The sequence below is a fragment of the Chiloscyllium punctatum genome, chromosome 9 (genome assembly GCF_047496795.1).
Source record: "Chiloscyllium punctatum isolate Juve2018m chromosome 9, sChiPun1.3, whole genome shotgun sequence".
NCBI classification, from domain to species: domain Eukaryota; kingdom Metazoa; phylum Chordata; class Chondrichthyes; order Orectolobiformes; family Hemiscylliidae; genus Chiloscyllium; species Chiloscyllium punctatum.
Genome location: NC_092747.1, coordinates 99649344 through 99670750, shown reverse-complemented (window position 1 = coordinate 99670750; position 21407 = coordinate 99649344). Strand labels below are relative to the sequence as shown.

Sequence of the window (21407 nt, the reverse complement as noted above, 5' to 3'; positions counted from 1 at the left end):
ACAGCACCCCACCACCTGGGCACTATCTCAGAGCAATGGGAGGGCAATTCCCAAGTTTGGATTCAAAGTAGTCTGTTCACTTCTCAGACTGATGGAAAGCTGAGACTTTAAGAAGGGAGTGATGGTCCATTTCCAACATACTCATGGTCTACAGCAATCCACCATTCAATCCAAGCTCCCAATCTGAATGACAGCCATTTATGGGGAGTCACAAACTGACTGACTGCAAAAGAACCAACATGAGGTGAAATTTGAAATGAAGGGTGAAATACTATCCTTTTCAGTGTCATCTTTTGTAGATGAGTAGGCCCATGTTCTTTACATTGTTGCTTTAGAGTCTTTGTCCTCTCACAAGAAGCAATGAGTGGTTTATCAGTATGTGGGCATAATATACAATTCCACATAAATAATCTCACTGGCAGTAATATATGGGGCTAGAGTTAGTGAAGAAGGAAAAAGCATCTGTAATGAGGACATAGATGTTAAGAAGCATTATTTCTGAACCTTCAGGGGGTCTTTACAAGCAAACAATACCCTTTAAACGGAGATAAAGTTTAAAAAAATTATCACGATTTAGATTACAGTCACAAATTAATGATCAAATCAGAAATTTCAGTCCAATCTTTTGTTAAGAATTTATATAATTTAACAATGTATGAATAATCTGTAAGCCACAGTTACCGAGACAACCTTCTTTAAGCAATGTATAATTTTAATGAGCTCTTTCTGAGAGTCTCCATATTGTTACCTGAACACGTTCAAAAATATCAGCTTGTTCATTGTCACTCAAAAGAGAAACATGCCTCTGTATCGCAAGCTTGGCTCTTGGTGGGTAGAGACCTGAAATAAAATCAGGGTTCTGATGATCATTGCATCACTTAATTGTACTTGCTTAAACAACTGGCAATTCTTTCCGCTTTTTCTCAGGCTAAACAGATGTAAAATTCAAGTAACTGCTGTATACTTGCAGTCATATTAAGCTATCAAAGCTATCACATAACATCTTTCCCTGTTATAGATACTAAGGCATAACCTGACATTGTACTGCAGAGTATACAAGTTACAATGAAACAATTTGCTATGGCTTGTGTGATAGAATCTCCCAGACTCATGACCTTCAATATTTAAGATAGCAAGGCAACCTGTTTATGGGAACATCACCCTGTCCAGCTCCCCTTAAGGTGCAGATGATGCTGACAATGACATGTATCTCCCTTCCTTCACCATCACAGGATCAAAACTCTGGAGTTCCCCATCTAACAGCAGTGTGGGGCCAACTATCACATGGACTGTCATTGTTCAGGAACACAGCTGCCCAGTTACCTTCTTGAAAAACAAAGAAAATACAGCATAGTAACAGGCCTTTCAGCCCACCAAGCCTGCAATGATTCCTAATCCCTATTTAGACCTGCTACGTATTGCTGTCTATCGCTCTGTTCACCTCCCATTCATGTGTCTATCAAAATGTGTCTTAAACATTGCTAATGAGCCTGATTCCACCACCTCCACTGGCAGTGCATTCCAGGTACCTACAACCCAGTCTCACCAGCACCTATTCATGGACAACTAGGGACAGGCAATGAATGCCATATTTGCCAGCAATGCCTTCGTCACAAGAATTAAACATTTTTCTTTTCAATCACTGAGATATTTCTCGTGCTTAAAAGCAGTGTAGAGCAAGTCCTCACTTATATCTGAGATTTTCAGGAACACAGCTGCAACTTTAAGTGAAGTTATTTGAACAATCACATCTTCCAATCAAAACTCATGCAAAAGCTGCAGTTAGTTTGGGTCGGATCCTGTTCATCCGAAAAACAAAACACTAAAAGATTAAATCCTGAATATTGCTAAAATCCTACACTGGTAAATTAAGTAAGTTGCAAAACAAACTTTTTTTAAAAATGTGAGAAAAATGCAACTTCCTCTTACAGTTCCTCCTGCTCACTGCTGATCCTGCTTCCTGAACATTACCCTCCCGATTGAAATAGATCCTTTCCCTCCCTGCACACTGACACACAGACTCTCCCCCTCCTGACTAAGCTACTCACCATTTCCTTCACCTTGAATCCATGCTCCTGCTCAAGATCCTGATTCAATGCCAGAGCAGCAGGTACAGAAGTGCGGAGTGTTTTTCAAAATCTCCCATTCACCACTTCCACCTCCTGACCTTTCACTGCGAGTGAGGGCTCTGGAGATGGGCGGTGTCAGTGAAAGGCAACAGAAGCAGCTTCGCCAGCTTTAAAAGGATCTCAGCATTTTTGCACCTCCAGGAACTGGGCTTCTACAACTCCTTTGAGTGGGAGCACCAGTTCAGGAGAGGGAAGGGGCAAGAGGTGAGTCGGGGAGGGGAGGTTCAGTGAAAGGATGGATCAGGGAGAAGGAAAGGCCACAGGTCAGGCAGTGTTGGAGGAACAGAAGCTGCAAATCAGTGGGTTAAAGAGCAGGAGAGACTCATCCAAAATGACAAAAATCAGGCCACACACTAAATGAAAATAAAATAAATCCCAAGTGTTCAACGAGATAATAGACCCCGGTGATTTATGACATTAACAAACATTAAACAGGGACTTACCTAAAAATTGAAATGTTACCTTATTAGAACAAGAGTGGATTCTGAAATCAATTGCACAGTTCATGCCATTTTCATTTTACAGACATTCAGAAAATGAAGCATAAATAGATTGTTTCCAATACTCTACGCTTATCCTTAGCAATTATTTCATAACCTGTATTTTAAAACCTCCTGAGCAGTATTATCTTTCTGCCCTACTTTGCTCCCCTCCTCTGCTGAAGGCTCATTTTAAACTGGCTCAGGACGAGCAGAAGGAATTCATGTCCCGCAAGGCTATCCTATTAGATCAAGGCTGAATTGCATCCTGACTCCATTTACCCATGCTTGATCTATGTCCCTCATACACTTACCTAACAAAAATCTATCCTGATGCATTCTAACCAGGCCTACATGACTGTGACATAGATTAGATTCCTTAGATTAGATTAGATTCCCTACAGTGTGGAAACAGGCCCTTCAGCCCAACAAGTCCACACCGACCCTCCGAAGAGCAACCCATCCCCTTACATTTACCCCTGCATTTACCCCTATTAGTTTATATTCCAGCTACCTTCAGATAAAGGCAAACGATCCATTTGACTTTTAAATTACTTGTTGTACTTATCCATTCATATTTTGTGATTTCTATACATCGACTTTATTATTAGCAAACACTCCAGTCTGTTTTCTTTAGGATTAAAGTGCATAGTCTAACACATCCCAACATGTTATGATTTGGCCCACTCCACATTATTCCATCAGCTTCCCTTTGCAATTTTCTACTCCCACTTATTTTATTAATTATGCCACCTAACATACAGCCATCAATCAATCATTTTGGGTTAAATTTCCATGTTGTCGAGAGAAGCATGGCATGCTGGCTTTTTTTTTAAAAACTTAATAATCCAAACATAAAGGCCTGGATTTTTGTCTCAGCGGTTTGTGAAAGTAGTGGAAAGCCCAAAAAACCGCAAGTCATGCCCCACCAAACTAAGCACTTTCCATTTTTATGGGAGTGGTTCAGGTTTTGCAAATACATAGTTCATAGAACTAGTTGTCTGTTCAAGTTAGCAGCTACAACCACTCAGTTCCGATTTTGATAGCCCAGGGTGTTACAGATTTGTTGTTTGTGCATTTCTTTGGATAGCCAGGGGACCCCTTTGGTTGTAGTCCAAGAACACCTTTCGGAGAGATCGGATAAAGTTTGGCAGAGATAAGGTACCTTATGGATTCACTGAAAATAAACAAATGTGTACAAAATCAGCCTCATTAAGTATCAAGCTCACTGGAATGGTCAACCTACCTGTCAAAATCAACTGACAAAGGAATTTGTCAAGGCTGTAAAGGTTTACCCCATTAATTCTTTGCAAGTGTTAAGAAACATTGTTTGTTATTTCACTCTGTCTGTTAAGAGAAGCCTGACAACTTCCTTTACTGGAGTTTTGCTGTAGAATTTGTCTATTAAAAAATTATTTTAAAATTAACTATCAAATTTTGTTTTTTCCAAAAAGAATGAGCTTACATGCTGGCTTGCACATTCTATAGACCTTTAAAGAGTGCCTCAGTCAATTAGCTTTACATTTTAAGTGTCATTGAATCTTTTGATTATTTTAATTCTTTCAAGGGATGTGACATCTCTAGCAAGGCCAGTATTTGTTGCCCAGCCCTAATGTCCAACCCATCCATTATCAAGGGAAGGTGGCTGCCACTTCACAGCTTGACAGCTACATGTGCTTACTGACTCTTAGAGCATAGAACATAGAACATACAACAATACAGCACAGAACAGACCCTTCGGCCCACGATGTTGTGCCGAACATTTGTCCTAGCTTAAGCACCCATTCATGTACCTATCCAATTGCCGCTTAAAGGTCACCAATGATTCTGACTCTGCCACTCCCACAGACAGCGCATTCCATGCCCCCACCACTCTCTGTGTAAAGAACCTACCCCTGACATCCCCCCTATACCTTCCACCCTTCACCTTAAATTTATGTCCCCTTGTTACACTCTGTTGTACCCGGGGAAAATGTTTCTGACTGTCTATCTATTCCTCTGATCATCTTATAAACCTCTATCAAGTCACCCCTCATCCTTCGCCGTTCCAATAAGAAAAGGCCTAGCACTCTTAACCGATCCTCGTACGACCTATTCTCCATTCCAGGCATCATCCTGGTAAATCTTCTCTGCACCCTCTCCAAAGCTTCCACACCTTTCCCAAAGTGAGACGGCCAGAACTGCACACAGTACTCCAAATGTGGCCTAACCAAGGTCCTGTACAGCTGGACCATCACTTCACGACTCTTGAATTCAATCCCTCTGCTAATGAACGCTAATACACCATCGGCCTTCTTACAAGCTCTATCCACCTGAGTGGCAACTTTCAAAGATCTATGAACGTATACCCCAAGATCCCTCTGCTCCTCAATCTTACTAAGAACCCTACCGTTAACCCTGTATTCCGCATTCTTATTTGTCCTTCCAAAATGGACAACCTCACATTCGACAGGGTTGAACTCCATCTGCCACTCCTCAGCCACTCCTGCATCATATCTAAGTCCCTTTGTAGCCGACAACAGCCCTCCTCACTATCCACAACTCCACCAATCTTCGTATCATCTGCAAATTTACTGACCCACCCTTCGACTCCCTCTTCCAAGTCATTAATAAAAATTACAAACAGCAGAGGACCCAGAACTGATCCCTGTGGAACTCCCCTTGTAACTGGGCTCCAGGCTGAATATTTACCATCTACCACCACTCTCTGACTTCGACCGGTTAGCCAGTTTTCTATCCAACTGGCCAAATTTCCCTCTATCCCATGCCTCCTGACTTTCCGCGTAAGCCTACCGTGGGGAACCTTATCAAATGCCTTACTAAAATCCATGTACACTACATCCACATGCTTGGTCACTCAAAGAATTCAATAAGATTTGTAAGGCAAGACCTACCCCTCACAAATCCGTGCTGGCTGTCCCTAATCAAGCAGTGTCTTTCCAGATACTCATAAATCCTATCCCTCAGTACCCTTTCCATTACTTTGCCTACCACAGAAGTAAGACTAACTGGCCTGTAATTCCCAGGGTTATCCCTATTCCCTTTTTTGAACGGGGCACAACATTCGCCACTCTCCAGTCCCCTGGTACCACCCCTGTTGACAGTGAAGACGAAAAGATCATTGCCAACGGCTCTGCAATTTCCTCTCTTGCTTCCCACATAATTCTAGGGTATATCCCGTCAGGCCCGGGGGACTTGTCTAACCTCAAGTTTTTCAAAATGCCCAACACATCTTCCTTCCTAACAAGTATCTCTTCTAGCTTACCAGTCCGTTTCACACTCTCGTCTTCAACAATACGGTCCCTCTCATTTGTAAATACTGAAGAAAAGTACTCATTCAAGACCTCTCCTATCTCTTCCGACTCAATACACAGTCTCCCACTACTGTCCTTGATCGGACCTACCGTCGTTCTCGTCATTCTCATGTTTCTCGCATATGCATGAAATGCTTTGGGGTTGTCCTTGATCCTACCCGCCAAAGATTTTTCATGCCTTCTCTCAGCTCTAGAGCTGGAGCAACACTTGCTATCATAAGGAATTGTGCATTTGAAGGAAATGCCTGCCTTTGCAAAGTATAATTTGATTGAAGGATAGTAAATGTAAATGGAGTTTCAATGAGTAAGAGGATTTATTTTCAATCCAGTGAAGTCTGCAATAGACAGTTAGTCCTTTACTTTTTAACTCTTCTCTAGATGGGTCCTAAGCTCTGCCCAAAAATGAATACCATAGGTGAAAGGGCAAAGGGAGGGGAATGGGCTGTCATGAGTTGGCACTAAATTGTTATAGGATTTATAAAGGGCCATCAGGGTCCATACAGGGACATTAAAGGCCTGGAGAATATAAGGGATCATGAAGGCGTGAGGTGCTCAGTGTGGGGTGAGAGAGCTGGAAGGTTGTTTTGTTTTTTAGAAAAAGCTTGGACACAGAGCTGAAGCCCTTCTTCCTACCTTACCTCCACATGCACATGGGGTTGCCTGTTTCAAACTGTAATCTAATCTGACCCCCAGATCACGAATCTATTGTTTAGGGAGCCACTTCCAAAGATAGGGTTTGTGGTACTGGGAACTCTCTTAACTTTGCGTCCCCGACTTGCAGACAAAATCCAGGCCTAAGTGTTGCATGCTCTGTTTAAAGGCGTTAAGTGGGATAAACTCTGAGCTGCATGCACAGGAGCAGAGACCTTGCTGATTTCCAGACATTCCTAGCTTTGGATTAACAAGACAGCACCAGTGCCCCAGCACCAGATCAAGCCCAATAATAAAATACACAATCTTTCAATCTGCAAGGTCCAAATGAATGTTCCGTGCTTTTATGCAAAGTATCATTAGCAGAGCTCTTCATTATATTCATATTGCTTTTTTTAAATAATGCAGACAGTGAGGTCTGCAGATGCTAGAAATCAGAGTTGAGAGTGTGTTGCTGGTAAAGCACAGCAGGTCAGGCAGCATCCAAGGAGCAGGAAAATCAACGTTTTGGGCTGGAGCTCTTCATGCTGAAACATCGATTTTCCTGCTCCTCGGATGCTGCCTGACCTGCTGTGCTTTTCCAGCAACATGCTCTCAACTTTTTTTTTAATAATGTCTATTAAAAAAGCTTTTTAAAATGAACTATCAAATTTTGTCTTATCCAAAAAGAGGAGTGTATGTGCTGCCTTTCATTTTCTTTAGGCATTTAAAGAGCTTCTCAGTCAATTAAGTTTACATTTTTAAGTGTTCTTATATCTTTTAATTCTTTTCTTCTTTCATGGGATGTGGCACCTCTTGCAAAAGGCCAGTATTTGTTGCCCATCCTAAATTACCCTCGAACTGAGAGGCATGCGAGGCCATTTCAGAGTCAGTGTTGAAGTGCGCCTAGAATCACAAAGAGGCCAGAAAAGAAAAGGATGGCAGTCTACCTTCCAGGGTAAAGGTCACTAATAAACTGTCACCAGATGGGTTTTTACAACAAGCAAAGATAGCCACCACTGCTGAGACAACATTTATATTCCAGATTTATTAACTGAATTTAAAAATCAGTGTTGTTTTAGCCGGAGCCTCAGGAGTACTCCTCTGATGACGTTACCACAATGTTACAATCTCCCCCACAGCTATTTTGTTCCCAGCAAGTTTAAACCAATGACAACTCATGTAAAATCAGCATTTTTTGATGTTGACTGAGGGAAGGGTGTTGGTCAGGACACTTGGATAACAGACGTTTGCATGTTAATGACCAGCATCACATATCCAGTGGGGCAAAGCAACTGAGCTTTAAGTTCCGTACCACATCTGAACAGCCTCCACCACTTCCTCCAGCAGCTCATTCCATACATGCACCACACTCTGCATGAAAAAGTTGCCCATTAGGTCCCTTTTAAATCTTTCCGCTCTCACCCTAAACCTATGCCCTCTAGTTCTGGACTCCCCCACCCAGGGACAAGACCTTGTCTACATACCCTATCCATGCCCTCACCATTAATGTAGAAAGGGAAGTTACAAGCCTTCACTAAACTTACTTAAAAGAAAATCTAAAAGATCAGTGAAAAGGAAGTGCTCGCACACACTGTCAGATATTTAACAGGAACAGCCAGATTACCCAAACAGTTTGCATCACTGATAGATGCTTCTTAGTAAAGCAAGTGTGGGTTGATTGGTGATGAAGAGGAGCTTACTGGGGAGGCAGAAGGCAGGCTGAAGTACCACAGGAATCCTTTACATCTGTCCTCTCTAAAGAAGAGGGTAGTACCAATTCAGCAGCAAAGGAACCAGTGCTGTAGAAATTGGGTGAGGTCAAAAGAGTTAAAGAAGAATGCTCTGTAGTTGGTCGTTGGAAGGATGAGTTGGAGCTACAGAAATTCAGGTCACAGAATTCCAAAGAGGCTTGAAGGATTGGACATCTTACAAAAATGCAAAGGGGATAATAAACCTGATAACTACTGTCAATGAAGGACAAACCAGCTGAGATTATAATCAATCGCAAAATGAATTGGAAAAATATCGGTTAATAAATGAAAGCCGACCAAGATTTGTTAATGGCAATGTTTGATTACCTTGAATTTTTTGATGAAAGGGAGGATTAAGGAAGTTAATGCAACTAATGTGTGTAAAGGCATTCCAAAGATATTTAATAAAGTAACGTTCAACAGATTTGTTTGCAAATATCACTTCAGACTAAAGCTAACTTGTGTCAACTTGGAATTGGCTAAGCAATTGAAAGCAGCGTCTCAGTAGGTATTCACAGATGAAGAAAGTGTGCAGAGATGTTCCAAAGTTCAGTGTTGAGCTCATTGTCATTTTTACTTGAATGATCTGGAGTCAGGCAAGTCCATGTACGTCTCATTCTGCTATTATCGTCCTGTTTGCTAACATATTTTGGATTCAAGCAATACCTTAATTTCAAAAGCCCCATCTTGCTTTCAAACCCCTTCAAGATGTCAGCCTTTCTATCTCTGTGATCTCCTCTAACCTAATACCTCTCCAAGATACTTGTGCTAACCTAAGTTAAGCCTCTTGAGCATCCCTGATTTTAAATGTTCCCACCCTGGTGACCGGGAAGTGGTGGAGGCTGGTACAATTACAACATTTAAAAGGCATTTGGATGGGATTGTGAATAAGAAGGGTTAACAATGATATGGGCCAAATGCTGGCAAATGGGACTAGATTAAGTTAGGATATCTAGTCGGCATGGATGAGTTCGACCAAAGGGTCTGTTTCCGTGCTGAATATCTCTATGACTCTAATTGCTAATCTAATCCATGACTCAATGAGTAATGGCACCAGGGACAATGCAGTACATGCTCAATGCTAGACATTCACTAGCTGACCATGACCTTCCAGGCTGGGAACATCTCAAGTGATTTGGTAGGTCCAGATTGGGAATTTTTAGCAATGTTGGGAAGCTCACCACTGGATTTTGAGATGGGAAGTAGAATGGACCACTAGCACGGTGAGGTTTAGCCAGCAGCAGATGTGAGCACTGGGCTGCTTCCGGGGCAGGTGAAAACGTTTTCATATATTTCCAAACAGATTGGAAATGATTCTGCTGGGCAAGTGTGATCCATCCCTCTGTGATCTATTATGCATGAGTGGTGGAGGGAAAAGACTGAACTAAAATTGAAACCCCACCTCTTTGACATACTGGACACTGAAACACATTAGGATCTTCCTGACATTGCACAGTACCAAGTCATTAATGAAGGAAAATGCAGCACATACTTTATTTTCCTCTCATAATGAGATTCACCCACCCAGTATTTATTGTCCACTATCTCTTCTGAAGGGAAAGCCAGAAGTGCCAGCAATCAACAGAGAGGCAGAATAGTTTCCCTAGCTGATTTCTCCATTTTGGAACTGGCTGAAAATTAGGAGCAAAAAGTGGAGAACCACATCCATTACGGGTTAGACTTTTGGAGAATATTCTATTGTGCTGTTTGTTACCTTCAGGATCCATAGGACTGCAGTAGGCTTGGGATTTATGCTTATTTACCTTCAATCCGTTCACAGAGTTTATGCAGGTAATGCATGGGGCATGCCTCACACAGTTTGATCTGAGTCTTAGCGTTCTGGAGGGCAGCAGCAGTACTGAAGGCCTGCTTCAAGGTCAGCATGACCTCATCCACCTGTCAAAGGGCACAGTTCAAATGAGTCATTGCACATAACTTCCTACTGTTCAACCATGCAACTTGTAAAAATAATGAGTTTTGCTAAACTGTAAACATAATAAAATGCTCCAAGCTGCTTTACGGGAGCTGTACCAAATGAAAGTTGACTCTCTGCTGGCTTCCAAAAAGTCTGCAGATGCGCAACTGAGCCAAGTTAAAATGCATTAAATAAAAGGGACACTTGTAACATGCATTGAATGACAGGAAATAAAGACACTGAACAGTTATTTTTCGTAATTGGAGACGTATTTATAGTGTAGTACCTCAGGGATGCTGCAAACAGCCCTGCTCTCTTTGATAATATATTAATGATCCACAGGACAGAACTTCAATATTTGTGAATGACATGAAACTGTGAAGGTAATTAAACTATGAAGAGGACCATGAAGAGGATAGCATGAAACTGCAAAAGGATAACAAGAGATTTGTGGAATGTATGGCACAGAAATGTTAATGCTGGGAAATACAGAATGAATCATTTTATAAATAATAGAGTAAAAATGCAAAAGGGGATTCAGGAGAAAAGGGAACTGTGTGTATATATGCACATAACAGTGAAAGTTGACAGGAGCTGTTGAAAAAGCAGTTAATAAGGAATCCAATATTCTCAGCTTTATCAAAAGAGATACAGAATACAAAATCATGGAAGCTATTTTCAACATTTTTTTAAAGTCTGTTTCAGTCTCAACTGCAATATTACATCCAATCCTTGGCACCACAATTTACAGACGATGAAAGAATATTAGGGAATTTGCAGAAAAGGTGCATGAAACTGGTTCCACGGGTGACAAATCTCAGAAAGATGGAGAAGATGGATCTGGTGCATTTGGACAAGACAGGATTGAAAGGAGGTACAGGTACGCAAAATCATAAGATGCCTGTACAAAGGAGACAGAGGAAACTGTTCCATTTGCTTGAAGAATCAAATTGGCATAAGTTGAAGATAATTGAAGAAATAAACAGGGGCATCATGAAGAAAATTATTTTCATACAGCGAGTGGGTAAGAACTCGAATGGATGGTCCAAGAGTCTGGTGGAGGCAGGTCAAGTGAGGCTTTTTAAAGGCAATTGGATCATTATCTAAAAAGGGAAAAAAAATCATAATTTTGAGGAAAAGGCAGTGAAGTAGAACTCTTTCAGACAGCCAACATACACATGTTGGATTAAATGGCTTCCTTTCATGCTGTAGATATTTTACCATTCGATGACTCTACAAGGAGATGAGGTCAGATGACCAAAACCTTGGTTGAAAAGGTTGGCTTGAGGAGCGCCATAACGGCAAATGGAGAGGTAGGAAGGTAGACAGGTTTAAGTTGGGGGTGGGGGGAGAGGGGGCAAGAGTCTGGGCAGTTGAACAGACAGCCATAAATGGCGAACCAGTGAATCTCCTCGGACAGGAGGAGCACAGATATATCAGAGTGTTGTTAGCTTAGAGGAGTTTACACAGAGTGTGAGGAGCAAGGATCTAGGATAACCTCCAAACAAGGACGAGAATTTTAAAATCAAGGTGATGCCAGCATAATAAAGAAAGGACACGCGAGATAATTCTTTTTGTTTTATACATCAAGGGAATGTTGTTTTCACTAGCTGCAGCTGCATTTATTGTCCCTGGCTAATTGCCCTTGAGATGGTGGTGGTGGTGAGCTGCCTTCTTCAACCACTGCAGTACATTTATTATAGATATTCCCACAACGCTGTTAGGAAGAGAATTCCAAGATTTTGACTCAATGACATGGAAGGAATGGTGATATAATTTCAGGTCAGGATGGTGTGTGGCCTTGGCAGTTGTGTTCCCATGTATCAGCTTTCCTAGTCTTTCTAGATGGAAATAGTCATGGGTGTGGAAGATGCTGTCTAAAGAGTCTGGGTGAATATCTGCAGTGCACCTTGTAGATTGTACACATTGCTACTGAGCATTGGTGGTGGTGAACGTTATGGATGTGGAGCCAACTAAGCAGGCTACTTTCCCTGCCTGGTATCAAGTATTTTGAGTGCTGTTAGAGCTGCACTCATCCAGGTCAGTGAAGAATATTCCATCACAATCCTGAAGTACACCTTTTAGACAGCGGGCAAGCTTTAGTGACGAGGTTGTGTGGAGCTGAGTTCGTCGCTATAGGATTCCAAGCCTCTGACTTGTTCTTGTAGTTACTATATTCATATGATCAGCCCAGTTCAGATTCTGGTCAATGGTTGTAGATAGTGCTGGATTCAACTTTGGTGATCCTATTGAATGTCAAGAGATAATTGACAAATTGTCCCTTGTTGGGTTATTGCTTGGTATTTGTATCACTTGCAATTTGTCAGCTGAAGTCGGGAGTGTTTTGCTGGAAAAGCATAGCAGGTCAGGCAGCATCTGAGGAGCAGAAGAATCAACGTTTCGGGCATAAGCCCTTCATCAGGAATTAGGTTTCGACTGAAGGAGTTTTTCAGAGTGGTGTCCAAGACGAGTCAATCGTCATCTGCTTCATCAGTGACCATCTATCTATCATTAGTTCTGAGGAAGAGTCACAGGATTCGAAATGTTAACCCTGCTTTCTCTCCACAGATAATGTCAGACCTATGGAAGTAGATCAATGATTTCAGAAGGACAGTGGATAGACACTCAAGTGAAATGAATGTGCAGAGCTATTGGAGAATGCAATGGACTAGGTTGGTCTAGAGAGAGCTGGCATTTTCTCAAGGAGTCAATTGGTCTCTTTCTGTGCTATAATGAATCTTGACTTTAATTAAAGGTAATGGATGATGGCATTGGAATCACGCCTGTAAATCTACACAGATACCTTATGGCTGTGTGGGAATTTAAAAATCATTTATAACAACTAACTCCTATGATAGGTAGAACAATGACAGTGTATACATTAACTTCAATTTTTCCACAGATTCTTGTCTTTCAGCTATCACCCATAAAGATATTATCAATATTCACTGTTTAAACATTCATCAAAACAGGGAAGAAAATGTGTTTAAGTGAATTATGCTTATTTGTGAATTATTAAAAACAATGAGGATATTGCACACTCATCCCTTTGAAGAGATTTCATTAGTTTTAGAGCTCATTTGTCACTTTGCTATGGCAACCAGGGTTGGTACTTCTGCAAATCGGCAGGTTATTAAACTGAGCCATTCAACCTGGAGTACTTTATATGAAAGTAATCATCACATAATGATTGCTCCCATATAAAGTACATTAAGTTGAAATAGATCAATGATAACACAGTGACAGGACTACAGTGAGAAGAAACAGTTCAACATTAATCCAGCAAAAGCATTAAGATGGATAAAGGAAGAACACACATAAAAACACATGCCTGCAAGTGGTACTAATTCCGATAGACAACTGCCTTATTACTCATATATCCTTTAAAATGCACTTTTATTTGATTACTTATTTTTTAAGTATGGGAAAATGCCAAACATTTATTTAGTTCTCATTGTAAATATTTATTTTTGGATGAATATAAGATAGACAATAAGACAATAAGATGGAGGAGCAGATGTAAGCCACTGGGCCCATCAAGTCTGCTCTGCCATTCAATGAAATCACAGCTGATCTGATAATCCTCAAATCCTGCCTTTTCCTTGTAACCCTCGATTCTTCTACCAATTTAAAGTCCGTCCCTCTCAATATATAGTCAAATATAGGGGGCTGGTTTAGCTCAGATGGCTGGACAGTTGGTTGGCAAAGTAGTGTGATACTGACAGCATGGGTTCCATTCCTGCACTGGTAGAGGTCACCACGAAGGACTCTCCTTTTCAATCTCTCCCTTTGCCTCAGGTATGGTGACCACTAATGGTCTCTCTCTATTGAGAGAGCACCTCTTTGGTCTGGTAGAACTATGGCAATTTGACTGACTTGAATATAGTTAATCAGCCAACATCAACAGTCCTTTGCAGAAAGAATTCCATAGAATCACGACCCACCAAGAGAAGAAATTTCTCTTTATCTGTCGTAGTTGTGCAACCTCTTACTCTGACATTATGCCTTCTGGACCCAGATTCTAACAGAAAGCCAAACAACATTTTTGCATTTACCCTGTCAAGTGTCCTTCACATTTATGTGTTTCAACATGGTCTCCTCTCATTCTTCTAAATACCAAAGAAGACAAGCACAACCTACTCAACCTTTCCTTTTGAGAAAATCTCTCCCTCCCCAGAATCAACCGAGTGAACCTTCTCTGCACTACTTCCAATGCCAGTTATATCATTCTTTATATAAGGGGCCCAAAACTATCCACAGTACAGAGTAAAAAAATCCAATGAAGGCTTCAGGAGAAAGTGATCAGAATGGGGAACTTGCCACAACAGGGAGTAATAATGAAGACTGGTAGCAGAAGAGGGAATTTAGATTATTATTTGAGGGAACTAGGAATCAAAAGATTAGCAGTCAGGGTTAGGTGAAAAAAAATGACAGGAAGATCTTGAGCAGAACAAACACCAGAATAGAATTGCTGTGTTAAATGACCTGTTTCAGTTCCATAAATTGAATGCCGTTCACTTTGTAAACATACTAATTCATTACTGCTATTTGCATTCCGAACACAAGTATATATTCAATGGTGTTGTTCATAGCTGGAAACTATAGTATGGTTTCTGATGTTTACTGCAGTCACATTGTAGAATAAACCCAACCGAAGGTCACTTATCACCACACTAAAGCAAACATTAAAGAAACAATATAAATCACCTAGCTCAGTAAAACATGTTCCTTCTTATATAACAGAAAATTACAGTCTCAGCTGTAAATGTTTGTTCAACTATCTACTAATCACTTGACAAGATTTGTTTAATCAGCAACATTATTCCCTCCTCTCAGTTATTGAAGGTGCAAATAATTCATTTCTTTATTCTTTTCCCCACCCTCCACAATTTCTTTGCTTTCTGTTGCTCTGTTCTATATTATGGGTAGATTGATGCTTGTTAAAATTCATACTTTCTACAATCATCACAACCCCAACACTCTTCCGGTCAAAGCGAAAAGGTAGTTTCCAGACGTAGCTCTTGAATCCTATTATCTGAAACTTTGAGCCTGTGTAAATAGGATGATGCATCATGTGATTATTGTAGGTAACACATATTTCTTCAAAAGATGAGAAACACCCCAGTATTATATTGTACCATCAGACAACTGATTTAGTTTGTATTTCTAATTGCTCAGACACAAAAGGCATCTGCTAATAGGCGGTGTTGCTTTATTTATTCAATATTTTGAACTACCTTGAAAGCAATCCTGTTTTGGTCCTTGTACAAATGTTCCATTCATTAGATTTGAGTAGTTGTCTTTAACAAACATTAAATGAGTGATTTATCTCCATGGAACTTCTCATAGATGACAGGAAACTTAATACCCTGGGATCACTGCCCAAATATAATGACAACCATTATGGGAATAACTGGGTAGCACTTGAAACCAATCAGGATAGACATGATGGGCTGAATGGCCTTTTCTGCAGTTCATTATTTTATAAATCCTTGGTAAGTTCACTGTTTATTTTTCAATATTCTGTATTTATTGTGAGCATAATGTTAAAACTGGTTTACTTCAAGCATTCAATCTGAATGAAGAAGACATATGGAAGCTTTAAACTGAAACTTTCATCAATGCTGGTTATGAACATAACTTTAACAAGAATACTCATGTGGGCTAAGTGATAATTCTGCAGGTCTGTGCTGGTTACATGCTTATCTGTTGTAGCTCTGTTGGTTTAGATTTGAGATTTTGAAGCTATTTAGTCAAATTCAACTTGATTTTCAACTTGAATAGTCCATTTAAGACTGTCATTATTTTGTGGAGCCTTCTGTGATGTAATATTTTGGATGTATTACAACTGGAAATGTGATATAACAATAGGTGATGATATTGGACCTTGCAGAACTGATTTTCAGCCTCCTCATTCCCCAAAAAGGCTGACTCGAGCTGTGTGTGAACTCCTTCTGTAGCTTTGACTGTAAGGTAAATTGCATTGCAAGCAGACCTTTCATTTTTGTTCTGTGATTGAAGGAGAACCAAATATTGAAGTGTATTTTAATTATTTGTATACTGAATTCTTCATAACTGTACAATCCTCTACAATTGTTTAATACTTAACTTACAACATTAGTATAGGTAATTAAAATAAATATGATGATTTTTCAATAAATCAATTGTCCTGTTGTCTGTGTTTACCTATTCTCAATCTGTCAGTCTCTTCTACCTATGTATGTCTATCTATCTAACAGACATGGTGGTCATATTCAACGAAGGAGCTCAATAACATGTCGTATGACAATGTGTCCTCATTCCTGAATATAGCATTTACTTCATCATTGTTCTTCTGTTTCTCTGAATGACACAGCTTAACCTCTGTAATAAGAACTGAATTCAACATCATCTGTGCCTTGCAATATTTCCTGCTTCCTGGTAATAAGTTTGAGATTGTCCAACCATTACACCGCAATTCCTGTGCAAGCGTCAGAAATACCTCAATACAGCTTACCATTGAAGAGGAATACACAGAGCACCAACTTCTAAAACATGCAACATGCAGTTCCCTGTCATGGCAGGGAGTGCAATACTGAAATTGACTCTAGCCTTTTGAGTATGTTTTGGATGCACAAGGTTTCCAGCACTGACTTTCCTAATGAATCTCAAAGATTAGAGAAGATTTTTAATCATTCCTAAAAACAATCCATTGTTGGACTGAGCATATTGACCCTCCACCCCAGCATAGACATGATGGTCTGAATGTCCTTTTCTACAGTTCATTATTTTATAAATCCTTGGTAAGTTCACTGTTTATTTTTCAATATTCTGTATTTATTGTGACCATAATGTTAAAACTGATTTACTTCAAGCATTCAATCTGAATGAAGAAGAAATATTATATTTGCATTGGTGGTCAGCCACCATTTTGCAACTCACAAACATATACTTTACTTAGCATCACTGGGATTCAAGGCATCAAGGAGGTGACATGCATTGTATGACAAAGAGGTGCAGGAGACTAAGACACACCCACTCTTTGTGTTGGATGCTGATTACATTTCAAAATGGCAACCACCCACGCCAATACTGACACATGCATTTCACTTTTACCCTCAGAATTTAAGTTAATTCTGATTTTCAGAGGAATTTTTCAAGGCCGCAAAGGCCAATTTAAACATGAGTGTCTATGGTAAATAACATAACTAATAAGAAACCTTATTTTGTCACTGAGAAGCTGCCTGTGTTTTAGCTAAAGCAGTTACACAGTCCTTCTGGTCTTACATCCAAAATTAGATAAATCTCTCATCCAAACCAAGCTAATGCATTGCACAGCCTGGCCCATTAGCTAACATCACTGGATTCTTGGCTCTCAAAATGAAGAGTACAGGCCAAATCTCTAGATGAAGCTAAATTTTGTTTTTATTACATGGAACTTTTAACCACTGTTTTGAAGATTAAATTTCACAAGAGTGTCTGTTTATAATTGAAGTTGCTGGTTAGCCATAGCTGAGGTAGTGTGATTCCATTGCCTTGTGCAGTATCCAGAGTTCTGTGGGCTTAATTCAATATTTGAAAAATGTGGTCAACTATTTTAGATTAGATTAGATTCCCGACAGTGTGGAAACAGGCCCTTCGGCCCAACTAGTCCACACCGATCCTCCGAAGAGTAACCCACCCAGACCCATTTCCCTCTGACTAATGCATCTAAAACTATGGGCAATTTAGCATGGTCAATTCACCCGACCTGCACATCTTTGGATCGTGGGAAGAAACCGGAGCAAACCCACACAGACACGGAGAGAACGTACAAACCCCACACATACAGTCGCCCGAGACTAGAATTGAACCTGGGACCCTGGTGCTGTGAGGCAGCAGTGCTAACCACTGAGCCACTGTACCACCCTACTGTCTGCAAGTTTGTTTATTTCTGCCGTGATTGCTATCTACATCAGCAAGGAGCAATCTTTTTGTTTGTTCAGTATAACTTTATTTGACAGACCCACAATACACAGAAGACATTTTCCCAAGAGGTAAATGTCACATGAATCATGTCCCTCTTTCTCACTTCAAGGTAATCTTGCAGAATGGCACAGCTTCCTTGTGACTGGAAGAGGGCACACCACTTGCAACATCCACCTCCAACATAAACCGAAAACAGATCACAATTACTTAAAGGGTGCCTTACACCAATGCTTGCCAAACAATTTGTCAGTGTGACCCACTGTAATCCTTTTCGCTTGGTTTGTTCCTGATATTTGTTGTAATTGGGAGAGGGTTGAGGTAGTGGTGGGAAAGAGTTGTATTGGTGGCCAGGTTGGTGGAGTGTTAGAAAGTTAGCGGGGCGGGGAGGGAGTTTGTGGGGTAGTGGGGTGCAGAGTTGCGGTAGTGCGTATGGAGGGGGTGCTTAATGGAGCACATGCTGGCCTTTGAGCTGAGGTGGCATTCAAGCTGCTATAGCGTACAGGCACTGAAAAAGCCAACACCCAGCATTTTACAGGCCTTAATGGCAGCAGAGGTCCATTCTCAGAGCTCACTTCATTAGAACGTGCCTACCAGCAAACACAATCACGCACTATTAAAGAGGTCTCATAGCCAGGACAGGCAAATCTTAAGCTCCACTCCACAGCTGCCATTGTTGTCTCAGAGCTCATGACGACTTCTTTGTCCCTTGTCCCCATTGGGGCAACAACCCACAGTCTGGGAAGCCCTGTATAAAGTCTTTTGCAATTCTAATGAAATGTCACTGCTTTGAAACATTAATTCTGTTTCCATGTTACACAGATTTATCAGCTGCTGCTTTTGCAAAGCCTCAATAGGTCATCCACAACAGCCAGAGGAGAATCAAAATTGGTTCAAGCATGTTCCATACAATAGCCTGAAAACTCCAACATATTCGTGCTATATATATCTTACCTTAAAGAGAACCTGGTCATAACAGTCCTGGTATTGGCTGGGCTTGTGACAACTGCAGCTTTTATGCTCAATGATATGTTATTTGCATATTATGTTCCAAATTCTGATAAAGCTTTACTCTGGAAATTAGATGGGCAATTGCCACATTACAGGAAAGGACTTACCAGTGATTCATTGGCACACTGAAACACGTAGCACACATATTGATTCAGACCCTGTTCAACACTTTCTCGACAAATGAACCCAAAATGGTCCACGTGTTTAATACCCTGAAATGATACAGGTAAAAGATGTCAATTAGCCACAAGGGAGTCAGCAAGGAAGCTTTCCTCTTAACAGTCTCTGTTGTATGGCCCCATCGTTAGGTTAACTAATAGTTGGATTGGAATTGCTTATACGCTGTCAACCTACCTGATTCACTTTGAAAATGCAAACTTGTTTAGATTTCGGAAAACTGAAATAGACACAGAATATAGTGGAAATACTCAGCAGTACAGCTAGCACTTGTGGAGTCTTATAGAGTCTTAGAGATCTAAAAAACAGAAAAATGCCCTTCAGTCCACTGAGTCTATGCCATCAAAAGCAAGCACTTCAAGCATTCTACCAGAGGAACATATTTAATGTTTCAGATCAATACCCTTTCATCACTACTGGAAACACTGAGCAATAGATTGAATTTTAAGTGAATACAGAGACAAAAGAGGGACCCTAGAGAAGTTGGTGATTAGTAACGAATGAAAAGACGGGTCTAGAGGGGATATAAATGGTTAATCAACTAATCATGGACGTTCTGCTTTATTACCCCACCCACACTACCTCTGTATTTGATTAAAGCTTTTTACAATTCTAATAAAATGCTTTGAAACATTAACTCTGTTTCTCCCTGCACTGCCTGGCCTATTGAATGTTTCTGACATTTTCTGATCTTGTTAGTAATAGTGGATTTGGGGAAAAAAAGTATTCCTGTTTCCTCCAAAAGCACATCTCTCATCTTAATGACTGGTTCAAGCAAAACCAGAGGTAACTAATTCAATATATGTGAAAATATTTACAAAATAACACTATATGGTTGACCAAATTCATGCTGCACAGTTGTGAACACTAAATTTGTCCATGAATTGTTTATAACGTTTCAAATTGTCAAGGTCTTCTTTGGCTTTTTCTGAGGAATTTATTACTTTGACAGCAATTGGTCTCATGGGGGAGGCCATTATCGAACAGAATGAGACAAGCTCGAGTTACGAATAATTTTCACACAGAATATACAGCTGGACCAAGCAAGTTTGCACACACTGGATTGAGTAGATTCAGTTGATACCCATTGCATCAATACGATGGACAATTTCAACCTGGAAACATCCTTGGCAAGTTGACAAATTCACCTGACAAACTCGGTAAAAGGATGCAGGCGTTGACAAAACTTTGTCATGTGAGTTTGTCAACTTGTCAAGGCACCTCGAACAGTACCTTCCAAACATATGACCTCTATCGTCCAGAAGGAAAATCAAGGGCAGCAGATGCATGGGGCAACACTACTTGCCAAGGTTCCCCTCCAAATCACACCCCATCCTGACTTGGAACTAAACTGCCATTGCTTCAGTGTTGCTGGGTCAAAATCGTGGAATTCCTCTCCTAACAGCTCTGTGCATTTATCTACACTGCAAGGGTTAAAACAGGCAACTCATCACCACCTTCTCAACATCAACAGGTGATGGGCAATAAATGCTGGCCCCACCAGTGATGCTATTCAATGTATTCCATGACGAAATAAACTCTTCCTTCATCTCTGTTCACACTACCCAGCACAATACACGAGTCTTTTATGACACTTGACTGACATTTTTCCCGTGGCCATGATTTCTATAGCTAAACAACGAAAGTGTTCACAGAACAACTTTTTAATATCCTCTTATGGCTCATCTATTCTTCATTCTGGGTTGCTGACAGCAAGGAAGATTTCAGGACAATTCTGGACTGTCAGTAACCCCAACAGGTTATGAGATTTATCAAATTATCTTTCTGAGAAATTGGAGGCTCTTCAGTGTCCCCTGCCAACTTCCTGATCAAGGAATGTCAAATCAGTATTTATGTACTGATGGGTAGTGGGGACACTAACTTTGGAGTTACGAATGCCTTTGTAAATAAGCACAGACAGAAAGTATGGCTGCTGGATTAGGAGGTGCTTGTTTCTAATCCATCATTGTATAAATAAGTCTTTATAGGTGTGTGAAAGGTCACTTCAGTCCTATTCTACACCAAACACGTTTCTGGAATATACGATTAATGGC

The 21407-nt window shown here is 40.5% G+C and overlaps 1 protein-coding gene across 2 annotated transcripts in view; it reads right to left on the bottom strand.

The window, feature by feature from the left end:
- The window catches only part of tbc1d4 (TBC1 domain family, member 4), a 283205-nt gene that overhangs the window by 117713 nt on the left and 144085 nt on the right, over positions 1-21407 (bottom strand). For both annotated transcript variants that reach the window (XM_072577967.1, XM_072577968.1), the window contains exons 4-6: positions 19284-19388; positions 10070-10202; positions 749-840 (exon numbers count right to left, since the gene is read on the bottom strand). In XM_072577967.1, the coding sequence (XP_072434068.1) occupies positions 749-840; positions 10070-10202; positions 19284-19388 (330 nt within the window). The remainder of the gene's footprint in view (positions 1-748; positions 841-10069; positions 10203-19283; positions 19389-21407) is intronic.